Raw genomic sequence first — 27720 nt, forward strand, 5'->3', positions numbered from 1 at the left:
GGGCACCTGCGTGTGAAACAGCATGGCCTATGTGCCCAAATCTGTCTTCATTCCTAATCCTGCATTACAGGGTCTCCCCGCCCCTTACCCTCACTCCCTGCTGTTTTGGAGGCAGGGTTTCTCTGTGTGGCCCTGGCTGTCCTGGAATCCACTCTGTAGACCAGGCTGGTCTCAAGCTCCAGTGCCTGTGCCTCCCTAGTGCTGGGACCAAAGGTGTGTGCGCCACCACCACCACCAGGCCAAAATCTCTTGTTGTCATCTGAACTTCCAAGAAAGCATAACTTGTTCAAGATGATACAGCAACAAGTGAAAGAAGCAGATTTCAATCCAGGCCTATGTGTTTCCCGGGATGCTTTGAAGGGCCCCGTGAGCAGGTGAGCATTGCAGAGCTCCAGAGGAGAGCTCCTGTGGAGCAGCTACAGAGAACATTCTCAGTACGTAGAGCAGTCTCTCTCCTAGGAAACCCAAATGGAGCCAGAGTCATTTGATATTGGATTTTTATTTGTTCTGACCATCTGACCACCAAGGTGGAAATGACAATCCCCCGAAGGGAGGCTCTGCAGAAAGCCGGGGACACCAAAATAAACTCTGTAGGCACACCAGGGCAGCCTGGGTGGACCGGGTCCCTGACAGCTGCTTAACTGCCCACTCAGAGCAGAGCTGGATGCTGGAGACCAGTAACTGTCTTTGCTGTTCAAAGTCTTAATTACAACAACAACTATGAGAATCGCCCATGAATTAAACCACAGGACAAGGGGGTGGGGGTGAGGTTTAAGAGTTAACTTGAGTTGTTCAGCAAACATCAGGTAAGGGCAGAAACACTCACTCCAGCACAGAAACCTACAACACATGAAAGGAGTCCCAGAAACATCTTCCTGGGTGATATTACTGCCGTAGCACCAAAGCTGGACAAATAAGGGCTTCCCAGAGGCCTCACGCCAGCCACTTCGGCTTCCTCAGGCAGATCTCCCTTGTTTGGATCTCAGGGGGCCCCTGATGCCCAGTGCTGGTGGGGTGAAAGAGCTTCCCACTACGAGCAGCTTTCCCTAAGGAAGAGAGCTACCGACGGGCTTCCCTGCTGTTCCAGTTTGAGCCACCTGGGGGCCCCTGACTTCAGAAAACTCAGCACCGGTCCTGGCTTGGCTCCGGAGAAGGATGAGGGTTGGGACGCGTGAGCTCGGAGCGCCCCGGGGGCAGCTGGGTTTCCCCAGCACCTGAGGGCGGGCGTACGTGAAGTTTCGGGTTTCAGGGGACTGGCAGTTGCCTGTCTGAAGGCTTCTCTGTGCCTCGGAATCGTACAGAATGTCTCTTGTGGCTTTTTCTCCTCCCTCCTTTTTTCCTGTTGACTCTCCCCCTCCGGCTCCGTGAATCACCGGGCTCCACAGGAAAGGAGCCGATGTTGACTTTTGCTTCTTTTAAGCCAACGTCAGCTCTCTCCTGTGGAGTGGGCAGCAGGCAGGAAGGTCGGGGGGGGGGGGAGTAACCTTCTTTTCGGAATTGTGAGGAAGGACAAAAGAGGCAGGAACAAAGTCTGTGATGGTGATGGGGTGTAGGACCCCAAACAAAGACCCAGTGTTGGCTGTGGAGCCCGTCAGGAGGAGCACAGGGTGGGGACATGATGTGTTTCGGGGCCAGCCCTTCTTGTCTGAGGCAAAGCCTCCTCTCTTGCCAGAAGCATCCCAATGGCTCAAAAGTCAAGTCAGGCTGCAGGTCTGGAGACATATTCCAGAAGCCTCTTTCCCCCTTGGAGCCTCCAAGCCTCATTCTTGGACACGAGTCTCTTGAAAACGCTGCCAAAGAGGACTTTCTGAGCCTTCTCCCAGTCACTGCTCCAGCTTCTCTCCACTTTGTTCTTCCCTGGGGATCTTCTTACGGGCAAAGAAGCCAAGCTTTGGAGGAAAAGATACAAGTCGCTGCCAGATGCCCTGACTGAGGGCCTTGCCAATAGCCCCCCAGCTTATCTGAGGTCCTCACTTTTGTTCTGTTTCCAAAAATGGGACTCAGATTTATTTTATTTGGCTTAGTTTAACTCAACCATCATTTGTGGAATAGAGTGAAGGAGATCTGAACATCACACACACGCACACGCACACACACACGCACACCAGCACAGAACCTGTGGTTCCCGACAGAGTGACATGGAGCTCCCCACCCCCCACAGAAGCTCGGCTCACCTTCCACAGGCAGAAGATGAGGAGAGCCAGCAGGAGCAGCCCCCCCAGGACGCTGCCAAGGAGGATCCACAGGGAGATGAGGGGGGAGAGGGTCTGAATCACCTCCAAGAAGCTCTGCATATCAAGGAGAGTTTGCTTTGTTTTGCTTTGTTGGGGAGATGGATTTCTGTGGGTTTGTTTGGTTTTTTGTTGTTGTTTGTTGATTTTTGAGGCAGGGTTTTATTATGTGTCCCAGGCTGGCCTTCAGCTCTTGGCCGGCCTCCTCTCTTGGCCTCCTGGCACTGGGATCACAGGCATGCGTCAGCACACCTGACTTGTGTTTTATTGTGTCCTTTAACCCAGATAGCCTCACTCAACATTGTAACAAGGCCAGCCCCCAATAGGGTAATAAATAAATAGATGAATGAATAAAGCCTCTTTCTACTTAAAAACACGGAAGCAAGAAGGAAAGCAGAGGCCTCTTCTGGCTGATGGACTGTTGCCTAAGAGCACAGTTTTGCTCTGAAAAATCCCATTGTGGGGCTGGAGAGACGGTTCCGCGGTTAAAAGCACTTGCTGCTCTTGCAGAGAAAGATTCTGGTTTGGTTCCCAGCACCCGCATGGTGGCTCAAAACAGCCTTAGTCTGGGGGATCCAAGGCCTTGTTCTGACCTCCACTCCCCTGTACACTTTCATATGGGTAAAACACCGACACATATAATATTTTAAAAACTAAGCTGGAAAGAGAGAGGGGGACAAAACCATCCTCACTTACTCAGTCCATTGCCACTTTGCCACAGCTCTGGCCCTACCTCGCTCCAGCAGGAGGCTTCGTTCAGTTGTAGGACACTGCTCTCCTCAGTTCCTAACCTGAAGGTGCTGACCACTGTGAGAGACTTGAACTTGGCCTGTGGAACAAGCAGATGGGAAGACCTTTAAAGCTGAGCATCATCTTGGGGAGTATGGAACCCCAAGAACAAAGCTGTAGCCCCGTGGCACAGTTACCAGAGCCCTGAAGACCAGAATATGATGTTGGAAAAAGAGGAGGGAAAGAGGAAGGGTAATAGATAAAAAAGCCTGTTCTGCAAACACACTGTTTACAAAGCCGTCCAACTGCCCTTTCCTTTCAGGGACCTCCGTGGGGCTGAAGCTCTCTTCTGAGATACCAGCTCCCATGAACCCTGATATTAGGATCTAAGTGTGGGTTGAGTCAGCTTTCATGAGGCGACGCACAGCTCACAGCCATTCAGGCCCTGGGTGGGCAGAACTTGCCCCAAATGCCCTCTGCCTGGTGCATAGCACTCCTGAGATGACCCTAGACACCCAGAGGCCCTGGTCACCACTAAGATGAGCAAGTAAGTGGTGGAGAGATGGGAGAGAAAGAGAAGCAGGATGTGTTCACAAAGAAGAGAGGCAGAGCTAGAGACCTGAAGATAGTGAGGAACAGCCTGGTGTGGGTAGCTGGTGATGCCACCTAAGGCCGTGGTGAGGTCTGGGCCCACACTGACACTGAGGGCCATGCCTGGGTCTGTTACCACCAAAGGCCAGGTAGGTGACCCTGGTTTGGACTGCTGCCCAGGGCCATGTTGATGTCCGAGGGTTATGCAGAGCTGGCCCCACCCCTTGCCTGGGCACTGGGGACAGATGACCCCACAGGCATGAGAGCAGGGGAGTTGGCCCCACCTCTTGCCATTGGTGGGGGGTGGGCGGCCTGCACTTCACCCAGGAAGCAGAGTACAGCTCGCCTTGGTAGCCGGGGTTTCTGGTAAGCATGAGAGTGGGAGAGATGGCTCTCTCTTGCTAACTGTGGCATCGGGTGAGCTTGGTGGGACAGGGATGGAGAGCTTGCCCTGGTGATGTGTGTGAGAGAGCTGGCAGGCTGACCAGCTCAGCTACCACCCAGGCCCAGGGTTGGCCCACCCCAACATCTACCCCATCCATGAACTGCTGGAGCATGTGAAGGGGCCGGTCCTGCGGATCCAAAGCTACATGACACAGGGCAACAGCAGGGTATCTGAGAGGAGTCCTGTGAGGATCCAAAACTGATGGTGTGACAGAAGCCAGAGGCCTCAAAGCAGGCCAAATAAGCCTTGCAGTGAACATTTGCAAGTAAAGGAGTATGGGCAAGAGGGTACACCGGGACACACCGGGACACACTTCAGCTTCCACACAAGATTCTTTTTCTTTTGTCGGGGAGCTTGCAAGGGCAGAAGGCAGGTCTGAAGGGACAAGGAGATGAGTGGGATTGGAGCGCATGATGTGAAATTCACAAAGAATCAATGAAAAGATTTTTAAAAAACAGCCATGTCCCTGCTCACGCTGACTTCTGAGTGCCTATGACCATAGTAAATTAATTTGCATCTCCCCAGCTCCAGAGACTTTTATAGTCTAGACCCCTCTCAACTATACAACCTTACTTTCCACCACCCCACAAAAATCCTGTAAGTAGAGCAAACTGTTGTATTCATTTGTTTAACAAGAAAAGTAAACACTTGCAATGAGCTAGACATGATACATTTAGGATTAGTCTCCTCAGTCTTGACCTAACACAGTCATTCCTATAACATGCACTTGATGAAGTGTGTGTGAGTGTGTAGGAGTGTGTGTGTGTGTGTGTGTGTGTGTGTGTGTGTGTGTGTGTAGGAGTGTGTGTATGTGTCCGGATGGCTGGTGTGGGACTTGATGTGTAGACCAGGTTAGTCATGCACTTTGAACTCTGTCTTTGAACTCTGTCAGATCCACCTGCCTCTGTCTCTTGCTGAAATCAAGGGTGTACATCATCGCACCTGGCCTGATGGACTATTGATTAAATGTGGGCATTCTGTGAACGATTCCTGTGATGTCACTAATGAATGCTAAAAGGAGGAAAATACAAGGGCAGTGGCCATCAAAGTTCTAGCGATGGCTTGCCATATCCATCTCATCATCCCCTAATAATTCCACAAGCTAGTTATCATCGTTCTCATTTCAAAGATCAGGAGAAGGCTGAGGGTGGTGCCACACTCCTTTAATCCCAGCGCTTGGGAGACAGAAATGGACGGGTCTCTGTGAGTTCAAGGCCAGCCTGATCTACACAGTGAGCTCCAGGACAGCCAGGGCCATGTAGAGACCCTGCCTCAAAACCAAACAAAACCAACCAAACAAACAATCAAACAAGATGTTTAGGAATAAAGAAAAAAGATTAGAGAGATGAAATTGCTTGCTTATTCTTAAACAGAGGGAGGCCAAACCTAAACGTGGGTTCATCTACCCAGTCTTGTGTGGCTGTTTCGGACAGAGGCAGAAAGGAAGAATGGTAGAAACGGGAAGGTTTACCCTCCGGAAGAATTCATTGTGAATCAGCCTCAGCAGTCCAACCGAGATCTCAGTGCCCTTTGCCAGCTGTCCGAGGCGGCACCTCACCACCTGACAGCGAGTGTTACTCCCGTTCTAGCAGAAGAGAGACAAATCGGAGCTCTGGAGTGGAAAGGTCCCCCCACCCCCATCGCCACTTCCCACCCGCCCGTCACCAAACAGCTATCTCTACGTGCATTCCCATCCCAGACATCTTCCTACCAGTCTGCTTGTGTGCTGGAGCTCCTCTGGACGCACAGGGGGTCCTGGGGGCTCCGTGAGGTTCTGCACCGAGCAGCTTGCCTAGAGGATGATCCACCTTCAAGGACCCTCCCAGACCAGCCACTCCCACAACCGCTTCTACGCATAAACCCTTTCCTGGCTCTGGGAAGAGGGGCACCGAGAGCAGTGTATCAACCCATGGGAGTGCATTAGCTCAAGAGGGCAGGGTTCCACACGCCCTAGCCCAGACTCACATTGCTAGCGATGACTTGGGAGAGCGACAGGAAGTAATGGCCCCCGTGGGCTACAGCTGGAAGGAGGGCCGAGATCACGAGGCCACTGGCCGCGTGGCAGCCAAGGTTCTGAACCTGGGAGAAGAACTTAAATTGGAAAGAGGCAAAAGACAGAGCACCTGGCTCATCTCTTCCCCTTCAGCCACTCAAATCCTCAGAGCCTCTTCTCATCCTTTCCCCACACAGCCACGGCTCTTCCCACAACCCTGCCTCTAGGATGCCGGGACCCCTCCAGCTTCTTACCCTGATAGTGGTTTTGAATTCAGGGCCAGGACCCACTGGGAGAGTCCTGTAAGGTTGAACCTCATATCGGTGCAGAGTGGACTCACTGTGTAGACACCAAGCCAGGAGGTGTCAGGTCACAGCCATGACACGGACACAGAACACACCATCAGTATACAAACATGGACTCAAGGAACTTCCGTAGGGTCAGCACATGGGTAATGAGATAGGGACGCGTGGCCAAGAAGGAAATTAAATATAACACAAGCTTGATTTAAAGAAAAAAGTTTGACCGTATCCTCATATCTCAGTTCTAATGGCTCAGGACCTGATAAAGCCCGGGAAAGTAAGATACTTAAGAGGAAAGGCTGATTATGAGTGGGAGTGAGGACCAAAAGACTGAGCAGCCCAAGGACTTGTGTTCTTGGGAACACTGAAGCACAAGGATGGGGAGAAAATGCTGGGTCAGAACGGGTCCCAGCCAGGGGTCCAACCGTACCTAGAGAACAGGAGGTGAGGCTCATAGCGGATGTGGGCAGAGGTCTGAACTGTATTGTCTTGGAGGGTCTCCTGTCTCTCCAGGCTGCTGCTGTAGGGTCAGGGGGAGAGGCTCACCTTGCAGTCCCTCTTGTAGGAGCCTCTTGCTACTAAAGGAATCAGGGTAGCTTCCCCCAACCACCCACTTCTCTGACTTTCAGTCAAGAGCCCCAAAGGGGTAGAAAGGGGGCGAGGCGGAGGGCAACCTCCTTTGCTCTCACCTGCTGGCAGTCAGCCTCACGAAGACCTGGTTCAGGAGGAAGGTGCAGCTAAATTCAAACTCTAACAGAAAGGCCACCTGGGGGCAAGGGACGGGGATGGGACAATAATAAATTCTTCCTCGTGGAAAAAGCACAGAGGAACAAGAGCCCATGTCTACCGCCCAGAACTCCCATGGCCCTGCTTTCCCATCACCTTTTCCTCATTCTGGGCCCAAACTCACCTTGGCCCCTGCCTGGAAGACTGGATGCCCCACAGTGCATGCCCTGGCATGCGGGGAAGGGACTGCGCATTCCACCTTCACGGACTTGGTCCTCTGCAGGCAGAGGAATGGAGGTTGGGGTCAGAGCCAGGGCTGCGTCTGCTCCTCCCCCACAGACTCTGCACACCTTCTCTGGAGCACCCCACAGCTAATATCCCGAGCTTCCTCCTCCTTTCTTCCTCCAAGGGTACCTGAGGAGTAAGGCTGGCCAGGTGGAGGTTTCTAGAGAAGCTGAGGTTCAGGCTAGTGTTGTAGGCATTCTCCTTCCTGTTTTCCAGGGTGGCTGACACCAGCAGCTTCTGCCGGCCACCCCGAACCACAAATGGGGACTTCCTAAGAGCAGGAGACAAAGGAGAGACTAAGAGGTAAAAGTCTCCCTTCAACATGGTGCTACATTGTTATTTGTTTGTTTGTTTGTTTTGTGTTTTGAGACAGGGTTTCTCTGGGTAGCCCTGGCTGTCCTGGACTTGCTTTGTAGACCAGGCTGGCCTTGAACTCACAGAGGTCCACCTGCCTCTGATTCACCTGCCTCTAAAGTGCTGTGAGTACAAGCTTGTGCCACCACACCTGGCTGGTGGTACATGCTTTTAATCCCAGCACTTGGGAGACAGAAGCAGGCCAGCCGGGGGCTACACAGGGAAAACCTGACTCAAAACAAAATATCTCTCTGGCTCCCTTGAGTCCATCATGGGTTGCCCAGCTCATCTCCATCTAACCTGGAGCCTTTGATGTCCATATCAGCTTGAAGCACCAGGTCCGCGAGACATTCATTGTCGGGGCCACAGTCTTTTGAGAAGGGGACCTAGAAGAGAATTAAGGGTTGGAGGGCTGGGGGAAAGGCAAGGAGGAGGGACTGAAATGGGGGAAGTGAAGAGAAGAGAGGCTGGTTTTGACCATTCGCTGGGAGGGCACTGGGACCCCAGACAGAGCGGGGTGCATCACTGCTAACCAGTTTTCTTATGAGCGTGGGTGAGCCCTCATCCAGCACAGGCCCTGCCTTTGTGGTGTTGTCCAAGTAGAAAGTGACAGTCAAGGCCACCGGCCGGAGGGAGTCCGACGTGTCCTGAAGGAGAGCAGAGGAAAGGGCAGTCTGTGGGAACCGGGACTGGAGTAGAAGCCAGGCCTCTGCAGAACATGTTAAGTATGATTGTCTACGAAGCACTTCTATGTCCTGGGCGTTGTCCTAAGGTTTTCATACAACGATGGAATGTAACTCAAGGACAACTCCTATGATGTAGTTATCAGTATATATATCATCTCTGTTTAGACCAGGATGCTGAGATGTGGCAGCTAGGTGACTTGGCAGAGTTCACAGTGACAAATTATAGAACTAGGATTCCAACCCGTATCATCCTGGTGCTCCCCCACCCCCACCCCCCAGCCTGAATTGTCTCACTCTCTCTGCTGCAGTTTTGTCACTGATCTGGCTAAAATTCCTCCAGAACCCTGGCTTTTCCTCACTCTCGGGCTCAGTGCGAAGCCGTTCCTACCCCGTCCTCACCAGCACATGGAAGAGCAGCTGCTCACAAGTGATGTTGCCCACACTGAGCTGGAGCTGCCGAGGGGACAGCCGCTGGCCAGAGCCGTCAAACGCTGCACGTGCCGCAGCCGTCCACTCATCCAGCGTTGCTGAGAAGTGCATGTCTGAGAGACAAGCGTGAGGGTTGGGGGCAGACACAGACACCACGGGGGGCCAGGGCTTGAGGGCCATCTTCAGTAGTCACTCACTGAACCTGCGATCCCAGCGGCCGGGAGTGTGGGAGGTCGCTTGGAAGCAGAGGGTTGCGGTCAGGCAGGCTGCCTCTTGGCCTCTGCGCCTACAGTCCTTCTGAACCACGCTGATGTGTGGTGGCATCACGTCCAGCGCTGGAACCAAGTGGACGATGGGCTGGGAGCTAGGAACACGCAGGAAAGAAAGTCTAAAAGGAGCAGGTAAGTTCCCTCCCCAAATATAGCCCCAGGCAGGGGGTGGAGCTCGGTGGTAGAGCTCTGGATCCTGGCTTGCGCTTCAGAAGAAAAGATAAAGGTAAAAATTGCAACCTTAGTACTTACCCCCTATGATTAAGAAAAAAAATCAATTAATTAATTAATTTTAAAATGTAAAAAAAAAAAAAATCTGAATGTGTCACCCTTCCCAGAAGTCCATGACAGAAGTCACATAATAATAACATCCAGGTCAAGAAACACTAACGTCAGGGTAGACATACGCTCAGCTGCTGAGCACTGGCTGTTCTTCCAGAGAACTTGGGTTGGATTCCCAGCACCCACACGGCAACTCAAAAACAGCTGTAAAACCCCAGTTTTAGGGGATCTTCCACCCTCTTCTGGCCTCTACAGGCACTGCACCCACACAGCACACAGACAGACATCCGGGCAAAACACCCAAAAATACACATAAAGTAAAAATAAATATGCACTGTCAAAGATCTTCACATGAACTATCTTGCCTGAAATTGACAATAAGCCCGTAAGGCTGTGACAGTTATTTTCAACCTATGAACTAGGAATTTAGGCATCAGATTAGTTGACCAAGAAACCCAAATCTAAATCTGTGATTTGTTCTTGTAAGCTGCGCTCTGCTGCCCACAGCTACCCCAGCTGGACTCCTCACCTGAGCAGGATGGCTGCCCCGTGGGCACCCACGGCAATATCCACGAGATCATCTCCATCCAGATCCAACCGGCCATCCACGCTTCGGCCAAAGTAGCGGAGGGCCTGTGGCATGGAGGCAGCAGCAATCCGCTGGGAAGAAGAGAGAAGCGACCGCGCGGCTCGCTTTTCTGTCCTCCTGCCAGGTCCTCTCTAACATCCCCGTTCATCAAGAGACTACGAAAAGTTTGCCTGTCTCAAGGATCCCTCATTCACCATCTCACGTTCCAACCGGTGAATTCAGGCATTTGTTTGGCTTGAGTCTTAAGCCAAGCAGAGGATACAAAAAGACAAAGAACACAATGTCCTTGCATCCTTGCCCTCCTCCCATTTTCAGTTCTGTGTTTTTATTTTATTTTTGAGACAGCATCGCACCATGTTGTCCTGAAGACCAGCTTGGCCTTGAACTCAGAGACCCACCTTCTGGGATGAAAGGCTTGTGCCGCGACACCGCTTTTTCCTCCCAGCGCTGCTAACCTGGGTAGGGTGTGGCCTGACTCCACCCTGGGTGCCATGATACAGGTACAGTGCTCCCTGGTGCCCATCCTCCAGGGGCGCCCCAACTGCTACATCGGCAAAACCGTCGTGGTTCAGATCAGGGAGAGCAGCCATGGCAAAGCCAAACCGAGAATCCTGGGAACGTTCTGGCTGAAGGGTTCCTTGGAGCATCAGCAAAATGTGCTGGTCGTGGAGAAGATAGAGAAGGAAGTGTTTGTCTGTGACCCTCACCGCTCAGCGATCTCACATCTGTGTGTCTCCTTATTCCCTTCCTTCCACCATCGCCCCACACGCATGCTAGGGGGTTCGGCCGAGTCTTACCTGGCCCACTACATACACATAAACACGCCCGGTCTCCTTGTTCTGGGGACCCAGGAACATGGGAGCCGCCACAAGCAAGACGTCAGTTATTCCGTCCCTGTCTGTATCCAATGGGCAGAGCTCGCTGCCGAAGTATGAGCCAATCTGGGATGGGCGGGTGGTGGCGACCCCAGAGAAGACCGAAGGTGACCGTGGACAGCTGGACTCAGCTGGCAGCACTTACCAGCCTGCCAGTGTGGTCCTGACGTCCCTGACAGGCTACCCCCCAGAGGCCTTTCCAGCCCTCCTTCCCCTTCTCACTCTCCTCCTTCAGCCTGGAAGGCCCTGGGGGTCCAAAGGTCCCAACCTCCCTTGATGTCCTACCTGATTCCCCTGGAGGCTCTGGGCGACCCTCACAACCCCATCTTTCTTTAGCTGGAAGGCGATAACTTTTCCTCGATGTCTAAACCTCGGTGCCCCGGAGAGGAAGAGGCGGCGCCCACCCGGCAGAAGCATGGACGAGACAGAGTAACCTGAAGAGAGTAGGCTCAGATGTAAAAGGAAACAAGACAAGGCCAGAGTGGAGGGTTTGCTAAAGGCACAAGGCAGGTGAGGCCCCAAGAGATTTAAGGGGATGGCGAGAGTTGAGAGGGAGTGCCTCAGACCCACTCCTGGGTCCGGGTTCCCCCTCCCGCCCCCCAACACTCTCCCAGTCCCCTGCAGCTCCCGCTTACTCACCCAGGTAGGCTGCGTGGTTCTGCAGTGCAGGGGGAAACTCATCTTCCAGGGCAGTTCGTGGGGGGAAAAGGCGACGACCTTCTTCAAGCCATAGCACCGAGCCCCCCCAGTCATAGGCCCCTACCATCCCAAAGAGAATCCCATCCTGAAGAGCAGAAGCAAATGAGGACACTGAGAAGACAGCGGGAGCGGGGTGGTAGGAGGTGAAGGGAGAAGAACTCTCGGGCAGTTAAGATGTGCAGTGAGGGTGCGCTTGGCCAGAAGAGCATGGAGGTCAGGCTGCGGGCTGGGTAAAGGAGAGATCGAGAAGGGCCTTAGGGTTGACGTTGTCTGACTCATGCAGGAGAGGATTATGAAGGGATGGGAGAGCTAGTGGACGTTGCGGAGGGTCAGGGTCTGGCAAACCTGTAGCCGGTGGGTGGAGAAGCCAATCTCAGACATTTCTAGCCCAAAGGAGCTTTCATTTTCTCCGTGGGACCCTTGGGCGCAAGAAAATTGCGAGGCGCTATCAGGGGAGCTCGCTCTACCAAACTCACTGTAGAACGCCCCCAACCCGGTCTTCCATTTGGCCGGGATACTCATTACCTTCAAGACCAAAGATCCGGTCTCCTAACGCATCCACGATGTCTGTGAGTGCAGCCTCATCGGTGACATTAAAGAAGAACCGCTCATCTGGGTCACTAGCGATCTCTCTGATTTCCCGAAGAAAAGAGCTGGGGTCTCTCTGTCTCCGGAGATAGTGACCCAGGACCTGAGTTCAAGACGAGGGCCCATCAGCTGTGTGAAGTGAGGGTTGGAACTGATAGAGATCACAGCCAGCTCAAGCAAAGGAAGAAGAATGAAGTCCAGGCAGTAGTTACTATTCTTTTTCTCTGTTTCACAACCTGAAAACCTTTCTCCACTAGTCTTTCTAGAGCCAGAGTCAGTTCTTGGTCTGGAAGGATGACTCAGTGCGTCAGGTGCTTACCAAGCAAGCCTGACAGCCTGAGTTCGAATCCTCTGACCCACATACAATGCTGGACACATCAACACAAGTTCATCTGTAATCCCAGCATGCCCCTACGAAGAGACAGGAGGCTGAGACAGAAGACTCGCCCAGAGCTTGTGGGCCAGCTAGCCTGGTGTGGTGATTTGGAAAGAATGGCCCCCATAAACTCATGTGTTTGAACGCTTGGCCCATAGCCCTGAGGCGCTATTAGGAGGTGTGGCCTTGTTGGAGGAAGTACATCACTGTGGAGGCGGGCTTTGAGGTCCAAGGCACACCCAGCGTGACAGTCTGTGTTGCCTGAGAACTCTCAGCTCTTTCCCCAGCACCATGTCTGCCTGTATGTTGTCAGGGGCTGAACCTCTGAAGCTGTAAGCCAGCCCCAACCAAATGTTTTCCTTTAGAAGATTTGTCTCTTCACAGCAACAGAAACCCCCAGACTCCTGGCTTATTGTATGCAGCAGTGAACAAGATGTCCAGTCTCGAGCAAGACGGAAGATGAGGGCCAACATCTAAGGTTGTTCTCTGACCTGCAGACAGACCCTATGGTATGTGCACACGCGCACGCACACGCAGCCTGCAAACACGCACACATAACGTAACACCAAACACCAGACTCAAGACTCACCGCAATCCCGTAACGCGTCACCCTTCCAGCCTCGCAGGCCTTTAGCGCCGCTGGGAGCTCCTCTCCATCATGGGACTCTCCGTCAGTCACAACCACCAGCAGCCTGGCAGCCTCCGGCCTGCCACCCCGGGACTGACTGAACCCTTCTGTGCTAAGAAGAGAAAGAAAAGAATGAGATACAGTCACGCGGATGTGTGTGTGTGTATGTGTGTGTGTGTGTGTGTGTACACAGTGTATTTAACACTGTCAGCAGGGTTTTAGCAGGGTTTTTTTCCCCTCCTGTCTCACATGCAGACTGGCACAGAACATACATAATAGCCCATCATCAGTGTAACTAAGTACAAGCTCTATTGGTTCATAGATTCATTCAGCAAACATTGCGTTTGGGTTGACGAGATGGAGGGAATGGAGGATAAAGGCTAGTCAGGTCTCCCCAGAGATTAGTTTAGCATCATGCCTGACACGAGCGACTGAGAAGCTCAGAATCAGAACCGACATAGGAGGAGGGGAGAAGAGATGGAGTTCTGTAGGCAGAAACAAAGCAGAGGGACCCCCACAGACGCTGTAAAATACAGAGAGTGCAGTGACAGCCAAGCTAGCCTTCCCGAGCGAGCTTCTGGCACGCAGCTAAAGGTGCGCACACAGAGCAATTTGTGGTGTACCCACTGCACGCCAGGCCCTCTCCAGAGCCCCTCGGACCTTCGCCCTCCCGCACCTCCTCCGCCATGCCTCACCACGCCACCATGACTGCTTGGGCAGTCCTCGTTTCTCGACCTTCCCGCCGGCTCAGGTTCCTTGCCGCTCTCACAACCTCCTCCTTCGTTCGGAAGTCTCCCAGGGACCACTCGTGCACAGGGCTCTCCCCGTACTGAACCAGCCCTACCTGAGGGTAATAAACCATGTACCCAAATGGGATGTATGAAGAGGGTGAGGAAGACGGAGGACAGAACGATGGAGGGAGATGAACGCCTAACGGCTTTGTCATGTCTGCAGCCTGTGGGCCCTGAGTAACTGCGTGCAGCAAAGCAGAGCCAGGAGTGTGGCCCACACAGAACTATACCCTTACTTCAAACATCATGAGGTCTTTGTTTGTTTTGTTTTGGTGACTTTTGGGTAACTTAAGCGCATGGTTCTCGAGCACGAGTTCTGTAGAAGACCGTGTCCAGGTGTAATGTCAAGAGGCTGGACATGTCTGACTACACGGAAGGGAACACGAGTGTTTATCTCTGTCCCTCCAAGCCATCCACCTATGGTCCCCTTACCTGTATCTGCTCCGGATCGATGAACAGCCTCCCTACCAGCCTCCGAAGGAAAGTCTGAACTTCTGACCAGGGATAGATACTATTGGAGCCATCCAGAACAATGACAACATCCATGTAGGTAGGACAGCCTAGAAGGGGGGGTGCGGTAATGGGAAACAAAGCCATGCAAGGATGCTGGGTGGGCTCAACAAAGGGAAATGCCACTGGAGGATGCTCCAGTGCAAGCGTTCCCTAAGGACTTCTCACTTACACACAAGGAGAGGATTTTGCCAGGAACCGAGTGCAGAAATGGATGAAAGAAGAGATGGGCAGGTGTGAAGAACGAAATAGGCTCTAGGCAGAAGGCTACCGCCACTCCATGCTGCAGCAGACTGAGTGTCACGTTTGTGTGTATGTGGGGGGCTTGAACCAAGGCCTCCACTCATGCTCACCCATGTGCCACTGAGGGGCATGACTAGCAAAGGCCGGTACATGACAGTACATGTTTATTATCCCAGTACTTGAGAAGCAGAGGCAGGCAGATTTCCAAGTTCAAGGGCAGCCTGGGCTACATTAGCCTATCTCCAAGAAGGCAGCAAATAAGAAGGTGTATGAACAGCTCGAGGGGAGATTTCAATAACTGAGTACTCGCTTGGCATCCTAAGAGTAAGATATTGAGGACTGAGAAAATGCTCTGGCATAGAGAACATTGTAAAAGAAAAGGGGGGGGGTAAATGTCCAAAAGTAAATGACTCATAGAGTGACAATAACACAATAAGTGTGACAGCTGAGGCACAGGGTGTGCTGAGAATAAACTGGGTCTTTTAAGTTGGTTAAACCAGACCCCGAAGCTCTGGGAAGGAGTCTGTTAGGAGACTCTTGGGCAAGCACAATGGGGAAGGACGTGGTTGGCCATGCAGACCCTCTGCCGAGTCTTCTGACCCATGTGTGCCACCCGGCACCCCCGTCGGGGAACTGGGGCCCTCCTCAGGCCCTTCCGCTTGCTCACGTTGGGTGGTGGGTGCCAGGCTTCCCTGGGGCCGGAATGAAGCATCCACATGGGCACAGATTCCAGAACTGAAGACAGAGCTGCCACAGGCGCGGGACCAGAGAGGGGCACAGGCCTGGGTGGGTTGGGGAGAGAAGTGTTCCTGGGCGTGAGAGGGGCCCTCAGAACATACAGCTGGTTAAAAGAGACGCTGAGACCACTGGGTACCCTGTCATGTTCTCTAGGGCTGTTGAGCTCCTTGTCTCTTCGCTATAGACTAATTTCCCATATCATAATGCGCTGTTGTTGTTGTTTGGTTAGTTGGATTTGGGTTTTGTATTTTGAGACAGGGTTTCTCTGCACACCCTGGACTGTCTTGGAACTCTCTCTGTAGACCAGGCTTGCCTCAAACTCAGAACCCACCCTGTGTCTGCCTCCAGAATGCTGGGATTAGAAGCACACACCGCCAGTGCCCAGACACCACAATGCTGTTTTCCCTGCCATGCCATGAATCCTTGAGACCCTTCCTTTCGCTCACCATAAATCCCCCATCACCACCTGTCTCTAGCAGAGACATCCCCAGGTGCATATTCACGGCAGGCTGAGAGGAATTTCCCAGTTGGTAGTCACCTGGATGGAGGAGGGGTAGAAGAGAAGGAAGTCATCAGATCATAGATCAGGTGCTTCCAGTCAGGGGAGTTTGGAATCAGTATCAAGTGGAAGACTAGGTCTGTATAAGTTTGGGGGCCAAAGAAGCTGATGTACAAGGGGTCAGAGTCACAGGGGGTCAAAATCAGGGATTAGCAGGGGAAGAGTCAGGCATCTTCTTACCCAGGTGGCCCTTGGCACATGGAGCATTGTGGGATCCCCCTATAGGGCAGCGATAAACATCCCCCCTCCGGTCACCTGAAGGCCCATCCCAAGGGGCGCCCACCAGCATCCTGGGAGGGGAACACGGATAGAAACAAGGTGGCAAGTTTAGAGCCCCAGGCACTTCCAAAGACCAGCTTGGAGGCCCATCTGTCTTGCCTCCCCTTTATCAGTGCTATCACAGTCCCAATCCCATGGTCCTAATCCCATGGTACTTCAGTCCGCTTCTCACCATCGCTCTCCACCTACAACATGCTGTAAGACACTGTATCCAAATTCGGCCTCTGGTGGCCCTTTGAACAGGCGTGGGTGATGCTCGTCCACATTAAAGGGGGAGCAGAGACCTGGGGGGGGGGTCCAGGATCATAATTAGCATCAACAAATCAGTTAATGAGGGACTGGAGAGGCATAGCCAGGGACAAGACGCGGAGGTGTCTCCATCTCAGTGTGTCTGCCTGATTACTTAGAAGCTCTCCTGGCCTGTGTCCATTTCATGTATTCAGAGCCCCAGGTGGGATGACTCGATGATTCTCTTCCTGCGTGGGGGTCCTAAGGCCCTCTGCCATGCTGAAGCACAGCTGGGTTTCTGTTCTCACTCCTGAAATCTCCTTCACAGACACATCTGGAAAGGTCAAGTTACTCCTGCCACATCATCCTCCTACACATCCTCCTAAGCCACGAGAGTCAAAAGAGGGAGAAGGCCTTTCTGCAGACGCAGAATAACAGCCCCTCCCAAATTCTTCCCAGACCCAGGGCCGTGGGGAGGAGAGGAGGGCAAGGAGCTCCGGGTCTGGGTGTCTCCTCTTTCCGTCCCCTCTTGACATTGTCACACTTGCACTCTTTCTCCAAGGTCTAGGACGCTGGTTGCTTCCAGCCCTGCAAACCTCGGTGCTAATTAACTGGGTGGAACCCCTGGCCGGCCCACACACATCGTTTGCCATCTATCCTCATCAAGGGTCCTACCACACTCGAGGCTACCCCCACAATGTGCTCCTTATCTCACCCACCCCCCAACACCTCTGCCTACTCCCATAGTTTCCTCAAACTTTAGCCCACCCTAAGGGTCCCCAGCTGTGTCCTGCTGATTTCTTTCTTCTGACACCAATTCCCATAAAATCAGAGCTGGTATTTTAGGAAACAATGATTATAGGGCACTAGCGGGGAAAAATTCCAAGACTCTTGTCCCTCCCATGATTCTCTTCTCCACTGTCTTGCTCCTTACATTCAAGCAATCCTCTCTTAGCACCCCCCCCCCATGTTACTCCAACTCAAACTGTGCTCACTTTCAGAAAGGTAGTTTAATGTGAGCCTTTTCGCATCCAGGAAATTAGCAAGGTTATGAGACCAGGAGCTGAGCTCACTCGTCAGCTGTTCCCAGAGTTCTGACCACATAGTCAGGCAACTGTGCCCCAGGCATCAAGGCTCCCCAGTGGTGCAGAGGCGCGGAGGGCAAGAGTAGGAGCCAGCCCGGCTGCCTGGCAGATGAGAAACGTGTTTCTTTCCTGGACCCTCATTTCTACGGAGTTTCGGGCAAAGCTTTTAGATATTAGGTACAAATCTCACTCAAGCCCTCGGCAGCTCCAGCCCCCGCCTTTGGGAGTCTAATACCAGCGCACACGTGAAATAGGGCATCTGTATTAACCTCTGGCCCGAAGAATTTGAACCATAACGGTCCCAATTCTAAACAATCCAGTTATCTTCCATTCCCGCCAGAAACCAAGTTCACCTTCCTCACCTGTCAACATTGCCAGGGGCAAGAGCAGGTGATGAGAAGAGAGGTGCGCCATGCTGCCTGTCCTGTCCCGTCGGAGAAGCCCTCTGTGCCTCTCTGCCCCTCTCCTTTGCTGTTTTCTTTACTTTCCCTCCTATCCTGCCCCCTCCCACTGGCAGCTAAAAATAAAGTTGGACGGACTGGGAGGGGTGGCGGTAGGGAACTGTGGGGAGCCCCAGACCAAGAGGACAGAGCAACCTTAGTCTTCTCCGCCTTGGTGCTGCCCCCTGGAGGCCTCAGCTAACATGCAAAGAGAACACAAAATTTGACCCTTTGTGGGGCTGCTTTTTCCCACTGTTTATTTGTCCAATGATTTACTCCAGTTTAGAACAGAAAGTAGGGGTTACAGACATTTTTTTTTAACTTATTGCTATCAACCTGGCAAATGCAAAATAAGAGCTGACAGCAGTGACAGTGGCACTTCCGTGCCTGGTGTGTGAGGGTGGTCTTACTGTGCTTGCCAGACCACCGAGTTCTGATCATGTGTGTGTGTGCTGAATAGCTCTCCGAGAGCTTTTTTCAACAGGCGTGCTTTTTAGTGTCAATATAATTGTTTTGGTTTAGACCATCCCTCTCGCAGCTTGAGGCTATAAATGTCTCAAGAATGGTAAAAGCTGGACAGAGCACAGGGCATCTTATGGAAGAAGTGGAGTGTAGGAGGGAAGGGAGGGGACAGGAGTGCCACAAAGAAGACCAACAAAGCCAACAAAGCTGGGCCCAAGGGTCAGCAGAGACTGATGCATCAATCAAGGACCATGCACAGAGAGGACCTAGACCCCTGGCTGTGGATTCCCTAGTAAGGGGAGCAGAGGCTGTCTGACATGAACTCAGTTGCCTGCTCTTTGAGCACATCCCCCTGGCAGGGCAGCCTTGCCAGGCCAAAGAGGAAGAGGATCAAGGCAGTCCTGATGGGACTTGATAGGCTAGGGTCAGACAGTAGGGGAGCTCTGTGCCCCCTTTCTATGAACTAGGGGAGTGGGATGGCTGGGATATGGGAAGGAGAAGAGGGAGAAAGGATGGGGCCAGGAGATGAGGAGGGGCCTACAACCAAGATATGAAATGAATAAATTGTTATTAAAAAAAAAAAAAAAGAATGGGAGAAGCATCTCACTTCTTTCGTATGTCCACTACCTACTTTCCCGCAAACTTAAGCTTCTGGTGAAAACCTAAGGGTAACTAAGTGTTAGTTGCCAGTGCCACAGAAACCCATCCACAGTCACAGGAACTAAGGCTGAAAATGACCAGAACATGAAAAGACCAGACCAGATGTCAATGAACAGCTGGATGGAGTGGCACACATCTGTTTAGCTACTCAGTAGTCTGAGGCAGAAGTCAAGCGTTTCAGGCCAACCTAGGCAACTTAGTGAGACCCCCATCTTGAAATTGAATAAATAAGTCAGTCAGCAAACTGATCTTTAATTTGTCGTCCTGGAAGGCTTGCTTGCACTGTGGGCACAGACCACAGTTATTTACACAGAGTCATTGTACACTATTTACAACACGAGGCTAGATATAGCATCAGGATGGATAGTTAAAGAAAGGGCAAGAGCCAGGGGAGGAGGAAATTCTAATATCAAAGTGTAAGCAGAAGCTGAAAGGCGTGGAGGACAGAGAAAAGTCAGTGCTAAGTCAGGAGGGGGTCAGGGGAGGTGGACACGGGAAGGATTGTCAAACAGCCTGTGCTGGGGAGATGCGAAGAAAGAGCTTGTTGGGACGTGAAATTAAGCCTTGAAAATTATGGTGTGTGAAGGAGGAAACAATGCTACATGGTGCTTCAGAAAGAAAGAATACACTCTACCACCCAAAGCTTGCGCTCCCCTACCAAAAAATAATTCTCCTCTTTAGAACCTAGACAGGGGATTCAGAAAGACAATTCTGTCTCGTGATGACAAATTCCTAACCAGACTCAAGACAGATAAAGGGAAGATAGCAAAGAGATTCTGGCAATGGAACATCACCTTCCTGACCTCGTCTTTGGCAAGGTTCTTCCCTTTGTCCCTAAGTATCTGGATCTTAACTTCAGTCAGGGAGTCAGCTTGGAATGAGGCTGGCATATGGGGCCACTCTAAGATCCCATCTCACCAGCTCAGGCTCCCTCCCTATCCTGTGCATAGTGTCAGGGCTTGAGTCTTAGCCAGGGACAGATTAGGGTGAGAATAGACAGAATGGAGGAAATGAGGCCACACAGCCCCACAATCCCAGGGCCACAACGCCAGAGGCCTAGCTTGTCCAGCGGGATGAAGAGGTCACAGGCATTTCTGAGCACGTCCAGCAGAAGAGGGGGGTGACCTCGAAGGACACGAGCCAGTAGCAGGATTCGGAGCCGAAACTTCAGAACCAGCTGTGGCAGGCACCCTCCTGGAGGCCCTGGTGCTCCAGGTCCCCCAGGCTCAACTCCTCCCGAGACCCCTACTCCAGAGACCTTCATTCGCCGGCTATACGCTGAAGTCTCTTGCTCCATCAACAGGCGAATCTCATAAGCATCGCGGCTCAGATTCATGATGAGGGAGAACAGATAGTACCTGAGACACACAGGGCAGATACACAAGTTAGAAAAGGCAGAAATACCTACCCAAGATATCCTGCGCAAACGTAAACACCTTTTTCATGCAGCGCAGAGGGAGTCCATATTAGAACATCAGAAGTGAGTGCTATAACTAGAAATGCTCACGCTGGGACTGGCGAGACAGCCTAGCGGGTAAAGGCACTTGCCACCAAGGCTGAAGATCTAAGTTCAATCCCCAGCACCCCCACGGAGGCTAAAACTGACTTCCCTAAGTTGTCCTCTGAAATCCACAGACATACCATGGCACCCATACACACTAAATAAGTAAATTTTTTTTTTAAGTTAAAAAATACGTCCTGCAGGCTGGGCAATGGTGCTGCACATCTTTAATCCCAGCACTTAGGAGGCAGAGGCAGGTTGATCTCCAGAGTTCAAGGCCAGCCTGGTCTACAAAGTGAGTTCCAGAACAGCCAGGGATACACACACACACACACACACACACACACACACACACACACACACAAAGGGTATTTGCTTTGCATGCACGAGTCCCAATCAAGTCCAGTATCAGCAACACCAAAACAGAGTTGTCCTTCCTTGAGGACAATACACTAGGTTCAATAAATCTCATACAGAAAGACGTATGATCTCACTTATGTGTTAAATCATCAAGGTACAGAATGGAACGGTGGTCGCTGGGATTGGAGGAGATGAGAAACAGAAAGATGTTAGCCAATGAGACAAACATTCAGTTCTGCAAAATAAATAGGTCTGTCCATCTAACATACAGCATGGTGACCTCAGTTAATACAACTGTATCGGGCTGGAGAGATGGCTCAGCGGTTAAGAACAGTGGCTGTTCTTCCAGAGGTCCCGAGTTCAATTCCCAGTACCCACATGGTAGCTCACGACCATCTATTAAAGATCTAATGCTCTCTTCTGTCATGCAGCAAAGCATTCATATGTAAAATAAATAAATAATACAACTAATTTGCTAAGCGGGTTACTTTCAGCTCAGGTGTTCTTATCATATGGAAGATGTCACCATGAGCATTTTAAAATTATTTATTTTAGGTATGTGGGTGCTTTGCCTGCATGTATGTCTGTGCACCATCTGAATGCCTGGCACCCAGGAAGGCCAGAAGAGGATGGCAGGTCCTCTGGAACAGGAATTACTGCCATGTGGGTGCTCAAATACATATGATTATGCCCCAGAAAATAATAAAGAAAAAAGAACCCTCCTCCTGTTTTATCTTTGTATGTGTTTACGTGCACCCTAGACTCCGCCAAGAGCAACTTCAAATTTCATTTTTGAGACAGTGTGCTATAACGCAGCACACTCTGAGCTGCAGAAATGGCAGTGGTCGTGTGAGGACCCAAGTTCAGGTCCACAGAACCTGTATCAATGCTGACAGACATGAAGACAGGGAATCTCCCAGAACGAGATGGCTAGTCAGACGTCCATTGTACAGGTGAGCTCTGGGTTCAACTGAAAGACCAGGCATCAGGGACTACGGTGGAGAAAGACAGACGGAGGCTTCCAAAGCCAACCCTGGATGCATACATGTGCCCAGGTATTTGCACACACTTGTGAACACACACACACACACACACACACACACACACACACACACACGGGAAAAACACACTTAACTTGTTTGACTTTAATAATGCAAACTATTTTGAAAGAAAAGAAGTTAGTTATTCAAAAGACATAATCTCTGAGTTCAAGGCCAGCCTAGTCCACAGAATGAGTTCCAGGACAGCCAGGGCTACACAGAGAAACACTGTCTCAAAAACCCACAGAGAGAGAGATACAGGCTGAAGCGTCAGGGCATGTTTGTAATTCTAACACTTAGGATCAAGCGTTCCAGGGCAGCCTGAGCTACATGAGCCCCTGTCCCAAGAAAAAACTATTTATTTATACACACTTGAGAGCATTTAAACACAAACTTTAAGGAAAAAAGTCAAAGACCGCCACAAAAAAGGTCCAGAACTATTAAGTGATTGCTAGAAATATTAGACTATAAATTCCTTAAGCACAAAAATTTCTGGTTTTCTGTTTTGTTTTGTTTCATCTTGGAGACAGTCTCGCTCTGGAGCACTGGCTGCCATGGACCTCCCTGTGTAGACTAGGCATCACACCTCAAACTCAGGAGCTCCCCCTGCTCTGCCACCACGCTTGTTCCAGTGCAAAATCTTCTACTTTATTTATTTATTTTTTTGAGACAGGATTTGTTTCACTGTGTAGTCTGGGCTGCCTGTGAATTCTCAATCCTGCATGAACCTTCTCATAAACAAAAGCCTATGGGGCTTTGTTCTTGTTTTTGTGGCTGTGTGTGTGTGTGTGTGTGTGTGTGTGTAGGCAAAAGTGTGGGCAGGTGTGTATGATGTGTCTGAGAGACCAATGGACAGCCTCCAGCCCTGCTCTTGGTCCTGCCCACCTTGTCTCTACCTGAAGCTCCAGGGTCTACCTGGAGCTTGCTGTTTGTTGTGAGTGGTGATTGGTTTTAGTTTTAGGGTTTTTTTTTAAGAGTTTTTTATTTCGTGTGTATAGTCATTTTGCCAGAATGTATTTCTGTGAGCATGCGAATGCAGTGCCTGTGGAGGCCGGAAGAGGGCATCAGATACCTCTGGAACTGGAGTTACACATGGTTCTGAGCTGTCATGTGGGTGCTGGGAATCGAAGCCATTTCCTTTGGAAGAGCAGCCAGTGTTCTTAACCACTGAGTCATTTCTCTAGACCCACTTCAGTTCTTTAAAATGTCGTGTGTGTGCGGGCATATGTCTGCCATCACGCATGTGTGGAGGCTGTGTCCCAATTCTCTCCTTCTGTCATAGGCTCTCCAGCCATTTCACTGGTCTGTTTGTTTTAATAACTGGCTCCCTTATTACACTGTAATGAGCCCTGCTTTCTTTTCTCCTTTTACATTTATTTGTTTTATTCATTACCATTATGTGTAGTGGGGGTGGTGCACAAGAGCAATGGCGTACATATTGAAGTCAAAGAAAAACTTTGTGGGTTGGTTCTCTCCTTCCACCTTGACCTGGGCTCCAGGGATCGAACTCAGGTTTGCTTGCCTGTCACTGTGTCATTCTGAACTTTAAGTTTCAAGGGTCAGGCACCACATTTGTTTGGCTTTTTCCTAATCCCCTGGCCCAGAATAACAAACTAAGAAATGTTTTTGGAAAATGCAAGCACAGTGGCAGCGGTGCACGGAGTCCCAGACACTTGGGCGGCTGAGGTGGGAGGATTGTCTGGACCCAGGAATTCAGCACCTCCCCGAGCAAGACAGCAAGACACGTGTCTTTCCCGTGTTGGGATGCACATGTGTACATGTAGAGCCCGGAGTTCAGCTTTGGGGTCACTCCTCAGGTGCTGTCCACCTTGATTTTGAGACAAGAGTTCTCACTAGGCCTGGAACTTGCTCACTATCCCAGGTGGCTGGCCAGAGAGCCTTAGGAGCCCTCCTGTTTAACCTCCGCATTGCTAGGTTTACAAGAATGTGTCACCATGCCTGTTTTTTACAGGTGGGTTCTGGGATCAAACTCAGGTCTTCATGCTTGTAGAACTGTGCTATCTCAGCCCTAGGAGACTTCATATCGTTAAAATAAAAAAAAAAAAAAATAGACATGATATCACCTATCCTATCCTAGAAGGGAAGGGTCTAAAGCAGGATAATTCTAAGTTTAAGGCTATACTGAGCTATGTAGTGAGACCTATCTCAAAACAAACAAAGCAACAACAGCACACAAGATGACTCAGCAGGGTAAAGGCAGCTGTCACTCAATGTGATGACTTGAGTCCAATCTTGAGACCCACGTTGTGGAAGGAGAGAACCAGGCTTGCAAACCGACCTCCAGGCACAGTGTGGTAATGCCAGCTCCCCCCACCTCCCGCCCACACGTGTGCATACACACACACACACACACACACACACACACGCACACAAAATAATATATAAAAAAATTTTTTAAAGGAAAATAGAATAAGTGAGTAGGAAGGCAATCAGGGTGGACTATCTATGGATTAGCTCTAATAAAAGTGATATAATATTTATCACCTCCAATATTTATCATCTTAGTCAGTTATTATAGTATAGCCAATATAACTACCACCTGATACTGTTACCCTTTTAGGGTTTAAGATGCAAATGAAGATTGGAAACCAAATGATCAATAAAGATAGATATAATTGGCCTGGCACAGTGGAGCACACCTTTAGTTCTAACACTTTGGAAGCAGTTAGGTAGATCTCTGTGAGTTCAAAGACAGCACCGTCTGTAGAGTGAGTCAGCTAGGGTTACACAGTAAGACCTTGTCTCAAAAACAGACAAATAAACAAATAATATATGGCCCTGGCATCCATGGAGGATTAATTTCAGGGTCATGCCCCTCCCACCCTCCCAAATCCTCCCCAAATCCACAGCTGCTCAAGTTCCCGCAGATAAAATGGGATTGCATTTCTATAGAATGCACACAAGCCCCTGTATTCACCTCCAGATTGTTTATAATATCTAATACAATATATATGCAACGAGAAGTGTCACACTATATTGTTTAAAGAATGGCACAATTTTTTTTCACATATTTAATTTTCCCTTAACATTTTCAGTCTATGGTTGCTTGAATCAACAGATGCAATGGCTATGAAAAACCAACCGAGATACCCCTGTCTCATAAATATAGCAAGTTGTGGGCCAGAGAGATGGCTCAGAAGGTGGAAGCCACACCAGCCTGATGGTCTGACTTTTATTCCTGACCTGAGTTTGGTGCCCGGAACTCACAGTGGAAGAAAACCAACCACTGAAAGCTGTCCTCTGACCTACAGATGCGCACTGTGCTAGACTCCCTCTCCTACAATAATACTTTAAAAACAAAACAAAACAAAACAAAACAAAACAAAACAAAAACAATGTAGATCTATGGGGCTGCAATGGTGATTTAGTGGCTAAAAGCACTGGCTGCTCTTCCCTACGACCTGGGTTTTGAGTCCTAGACCCCATATGATGGCTCACAGCCATCTAACTCCAATTCTGATGCCTTCTTTTGGCCTCGGCCAGCACCAGAGCACACAGAGGGTGCACAGACAGACACACATGCAGGCAAAATACCCATACACATACAATGCTGAATATTACACATACATACATACATACATACATATTTGCTATGCAGAACAGAGGCTACACATAGTCTTGTAAAGTGAAAACACACCTGAATGAACGCTGCGCCCACTTTTCCTGGTCCACACGGGGAGCTAGTCCGGACTTTCCAGCCCACAGAACATTGTCACAGGCAAAGTACAAGGCTCGATTGAGGTGGCTGACAGTGATGCAGAATCTCAGGACAACATCTGAGAGGTGCACAGCTCTTTTGGCTGACTCGAGGGCGTCCGCCGAATTCCCCAGGCGTAGCACTTGCAGAGAAGGATAAGGGAAAGCGATGGATTGGAAGTGGAGAGGCAGGAGTGGGGGCAGAGAAGAAAGAAAAAGGTGAGTCAGCAACAATAACACACAATAAGAAAGAGTAAATATAATTTGCTCATTTTTTAAACTTCAAATTGAAGTTAACTGCTGTGATGTCTAGTTTTTACTTGCTCCCTTCTCTTCAATCAGTGATAACTTCCTTATGCCCGTTCTCTTATCTCAACTGGAAGCATGCAGAAGGGAGCCAAATGATGGCGAAAGGGAAAATACAGGAAGGTGAGGCAATGAGGATGATAAAAGAAAAGTTTGATTACTTACACTTCCTTCCAAGGCTCAGATGGCCCTCCAGCTGTCGAATCTGCTTCTGTAACTCGGGACTGGCCCCATGTCTTTGCAAAGCATGGCCAAGAAGAGAACAGGCATACTGGGCGGCCCTGGACGGGAGGACAGGCAAAGTGAGGGCCAGGCCTCCCGACAGGCCTCTGACTAACATGTCCTCCCGCGGACTGGTGAGGCGATTAAGGGCACTTGTTCTTGCAGAAGACCGGGGTTGCATTCCCAGCACCCACATGGCAGCTCACAGCTCCCTCTAACTCCAGTCCCAGGGGCTCCAGCACCCTCTTCTGACCTCTGCAAGCACCAGGCACATATGTTGTGCACATATACACTGGCAGACAAAACACTCAGACCAGTAATAGGTAAATTTGAAAACAAAAACTCCTCCAGGGACATTTCCTTTTTCACACCAATATCTTTCCTTTTGTTTCCTCAAGGCCAGGGGGGAGAGAAAAACATGAAGAGAAAATAAAGCCCACAGAGTGGTAGACAGCACTATTTGGAATTAAGGGAGTAAGAGTTTTGAAAACGGTGAGGCCTACAGGGGCCAGTGACTAGCTGGTGTCCATCACAGCGTCCACACACGAATTTATACATGAAACTCAACAGAAGGAGAGCTAGTTGAAGCAGCCTCCAGGTAGGTGAGCTAAGGCATTAAGGTCCTTGAACTGAGTGGAAACCGGACAGCCAAGACAGCGCTGCTCCTAGGTGACAGCTAGAGGACGCAGAACCGGGAGGATCGCCCCTCATGCCACCCGGGAGGTGAGGAAACTGTTGCTCTTTGTGGACACGGTAACCCCGGGCGGCCTCCCCGCTGGCCCGCTCGTGCCTCAGTTTCCCCATCTCTCCCGTGAGCAGAAAAGAATCATCTCACAACCGGCTGCAGAGTGCGATCCCCGGGGCCGCGTGGGCCCCCGTAGCCACGGCTGACCCTCAGGGACCCCCGTAGAGCGCCCGCCGCCTCGCGGGGACCTGCTCCGCCCTCCCGCCCGCGCTCCGCCGTCGGCCGCACCTACACAGCCGCTCCCGGGCTTGGCTCTGAGCACTGAAGCGGACCCAGGCGTCCATGACAGCGGCAGCCCGGGCCCACGGCGCCGCAGCCCGCCTGCTTCCAGCCCCTAGTCACGCCTCCTGGGCGAGCAACGGGGCTTCGCGAGGGACAAACGGCGGCAGGATCGCCAGGCAGCCGGAGCCGCCCCGAAGCGGGATTTCAGGCCTCGAAGCAAGATGGTGGTTGATCTCAGGCCGCTCACCCACCGCTGGAGGTCTCCGGCCCCCAAGCACGACCCGGGGCGCGCATTGCGCCTTAAATACTCAGCAGCAAGGGGTGGAGCCTGCGGAGCCGCGAGAGGCGGCAGGGCGCTTCCGGGGCGCACACACCTCCCGCCTCAGCGCTCCGGCGCGAAGAAGCCCGCCCAGGGCAAAGCCGTGTGCCGAGGTGCCGCTTGGCAACCTCTTCTGAACAGACGAAGAGTCTAGGGGCAGAAGTGGGCGGACAATAGCCACAGGCCACCTTCCAGGACAGCGTGCTGACAGACGGT

General features: G+C 51.2%; 2 protein-coding genes across 2 annotated transcripts; both read right to left on the reverse strand.

Annotated features, from left to right (window-relative positions):
• Window positions 1-483: 483 nt before the first annotated feature.
• On the reverse strand, window positions 484-18003 carry Itga10 (integrin subunit alpha 10). Its single transcript, XM_021628152.2, has 30 exons — window positions 17873-18003; window positions 16370-16481; window positions 16099-16208; window positions 15806-15897; window positions 15289-15403; window positions 14301-14428; window positions 13773-13921; window positions 13039-13189; window positions 12011-12176; window positions 11831-11904; window positions 11426-11570; window positions 11072-11220; window positions 10709-10852; window positions 10367-10570; window positions 9852-9982; window positions 8969-9135; window positions 8742-8884; window positions 8190-8303; window positions 7957-8042; window positions 7432-7573; window positions 7202-7294; window positions 6981-7057; window positions 6722-6811; window positions 6244-6328; window positions 5962-6075; window positions 5708-5788; window positions 5468-5581; window positions 2965-3060; window positions 2175-2288; window positions 484-1889 (listed from the first exon to the last, which is right to left on the reverse strand). The coding sequence occupies exons 1-30, from the start codon at window positions 17922-17924 to the stop codon at window positions 1824-1826; spliced, it is 3504 nt and encodes a 1167-aa protein (XP_021483827.1). The 5' UTR covers window positions 17925-18003; the 3' UTR covers window positions 484-1823.
• A 169-nt stretch (window positions 18004-18172) lies between these two features.
• On the reverse strand, window positions 18173-27547 carry Pex11b (peroxisomal biogenesis factor 11 beta). Its single transcript, XM_021628153.2, has 4 exons — window positions 27192-27547; window positions 26162-26277; window positions 25632-25833; window positions 18173-20430 (listed from the first exon to the last, which is right to left on the reverse strand). Exons 1-4 carry the CDS (start codon window positions 27245-27247, stop codon window positions 20025-20027), a joined length of 780 nt encoding a protein of 259 aa, XP_021483828.1. The 5' UTR covers window positions 27248-27547; the 3' UTR covers window positions 18173-20024.
• Window positions 27548-27720: the final 173 nt, after the last annotated feature.

The sequence above is a fragment of the Meriones unguiculatus genome, chromosome 10 (assembly GCF_030254825.1).
Source record: "Meriones unguiculatus strain TT.TT164.6M chromosome 10, Bangor_MerUng_6.1, whole genome shotgun sequence".
NCBI classification, from domain to species: domain Eukaryota; kingdom Metazoa; phylum Chordata; class Mammalia; order Rodentia; family Muridae; genus Meriones; species Meriones unguiculatus.

Bases quoted from the DNA above. Each gene is read 5' to 3' on its own strand.
- Itga10 (XM_021628152.2), bottom strand. From the start codon at position 17,924: ATGGCGCACCTCTCTTCTCATCACCTGCTCTTGCCCCTGGCAATGTTG. The intron at 15,404-15,805 runs GTGAGCGAAAGG...CAACCCACCCAG, and splicing joins GTGGTGATGGGGGATTTATG to GCCTGTGCCCCTCTCTGGTC. The intron at 11,221-11,425 runs GTGAGTAAGCGG...TACTCTCTTCAG, and splicing joins GAACCACGCAGCCTACCTGG to GTTACTCTGTCTCGTCCATG.
- Pex11b (XM_021628153.2), bottom strand. From the start codon at position 27,247: ATGGACGCCTGGGTCCGCTTCAGTGCTCAGAGCCAAGCCCGGGAGCGG. The intron at 26,278-27,191 runs GTGCGGCCGACG...CCTCCCGTCCAG, and splicing joins GCCCGGGAGCGGCTGTGTAG to GGCCGCCCAGTATGCCTGTT. The intron at 25,834-26,161 runs GTAAGTAATCAA...CTTCTCTGCAAG, and splicing joins TCTGAGCCTTGGAAGGAAGT to TGCTACGCCTGGGGAATTCG.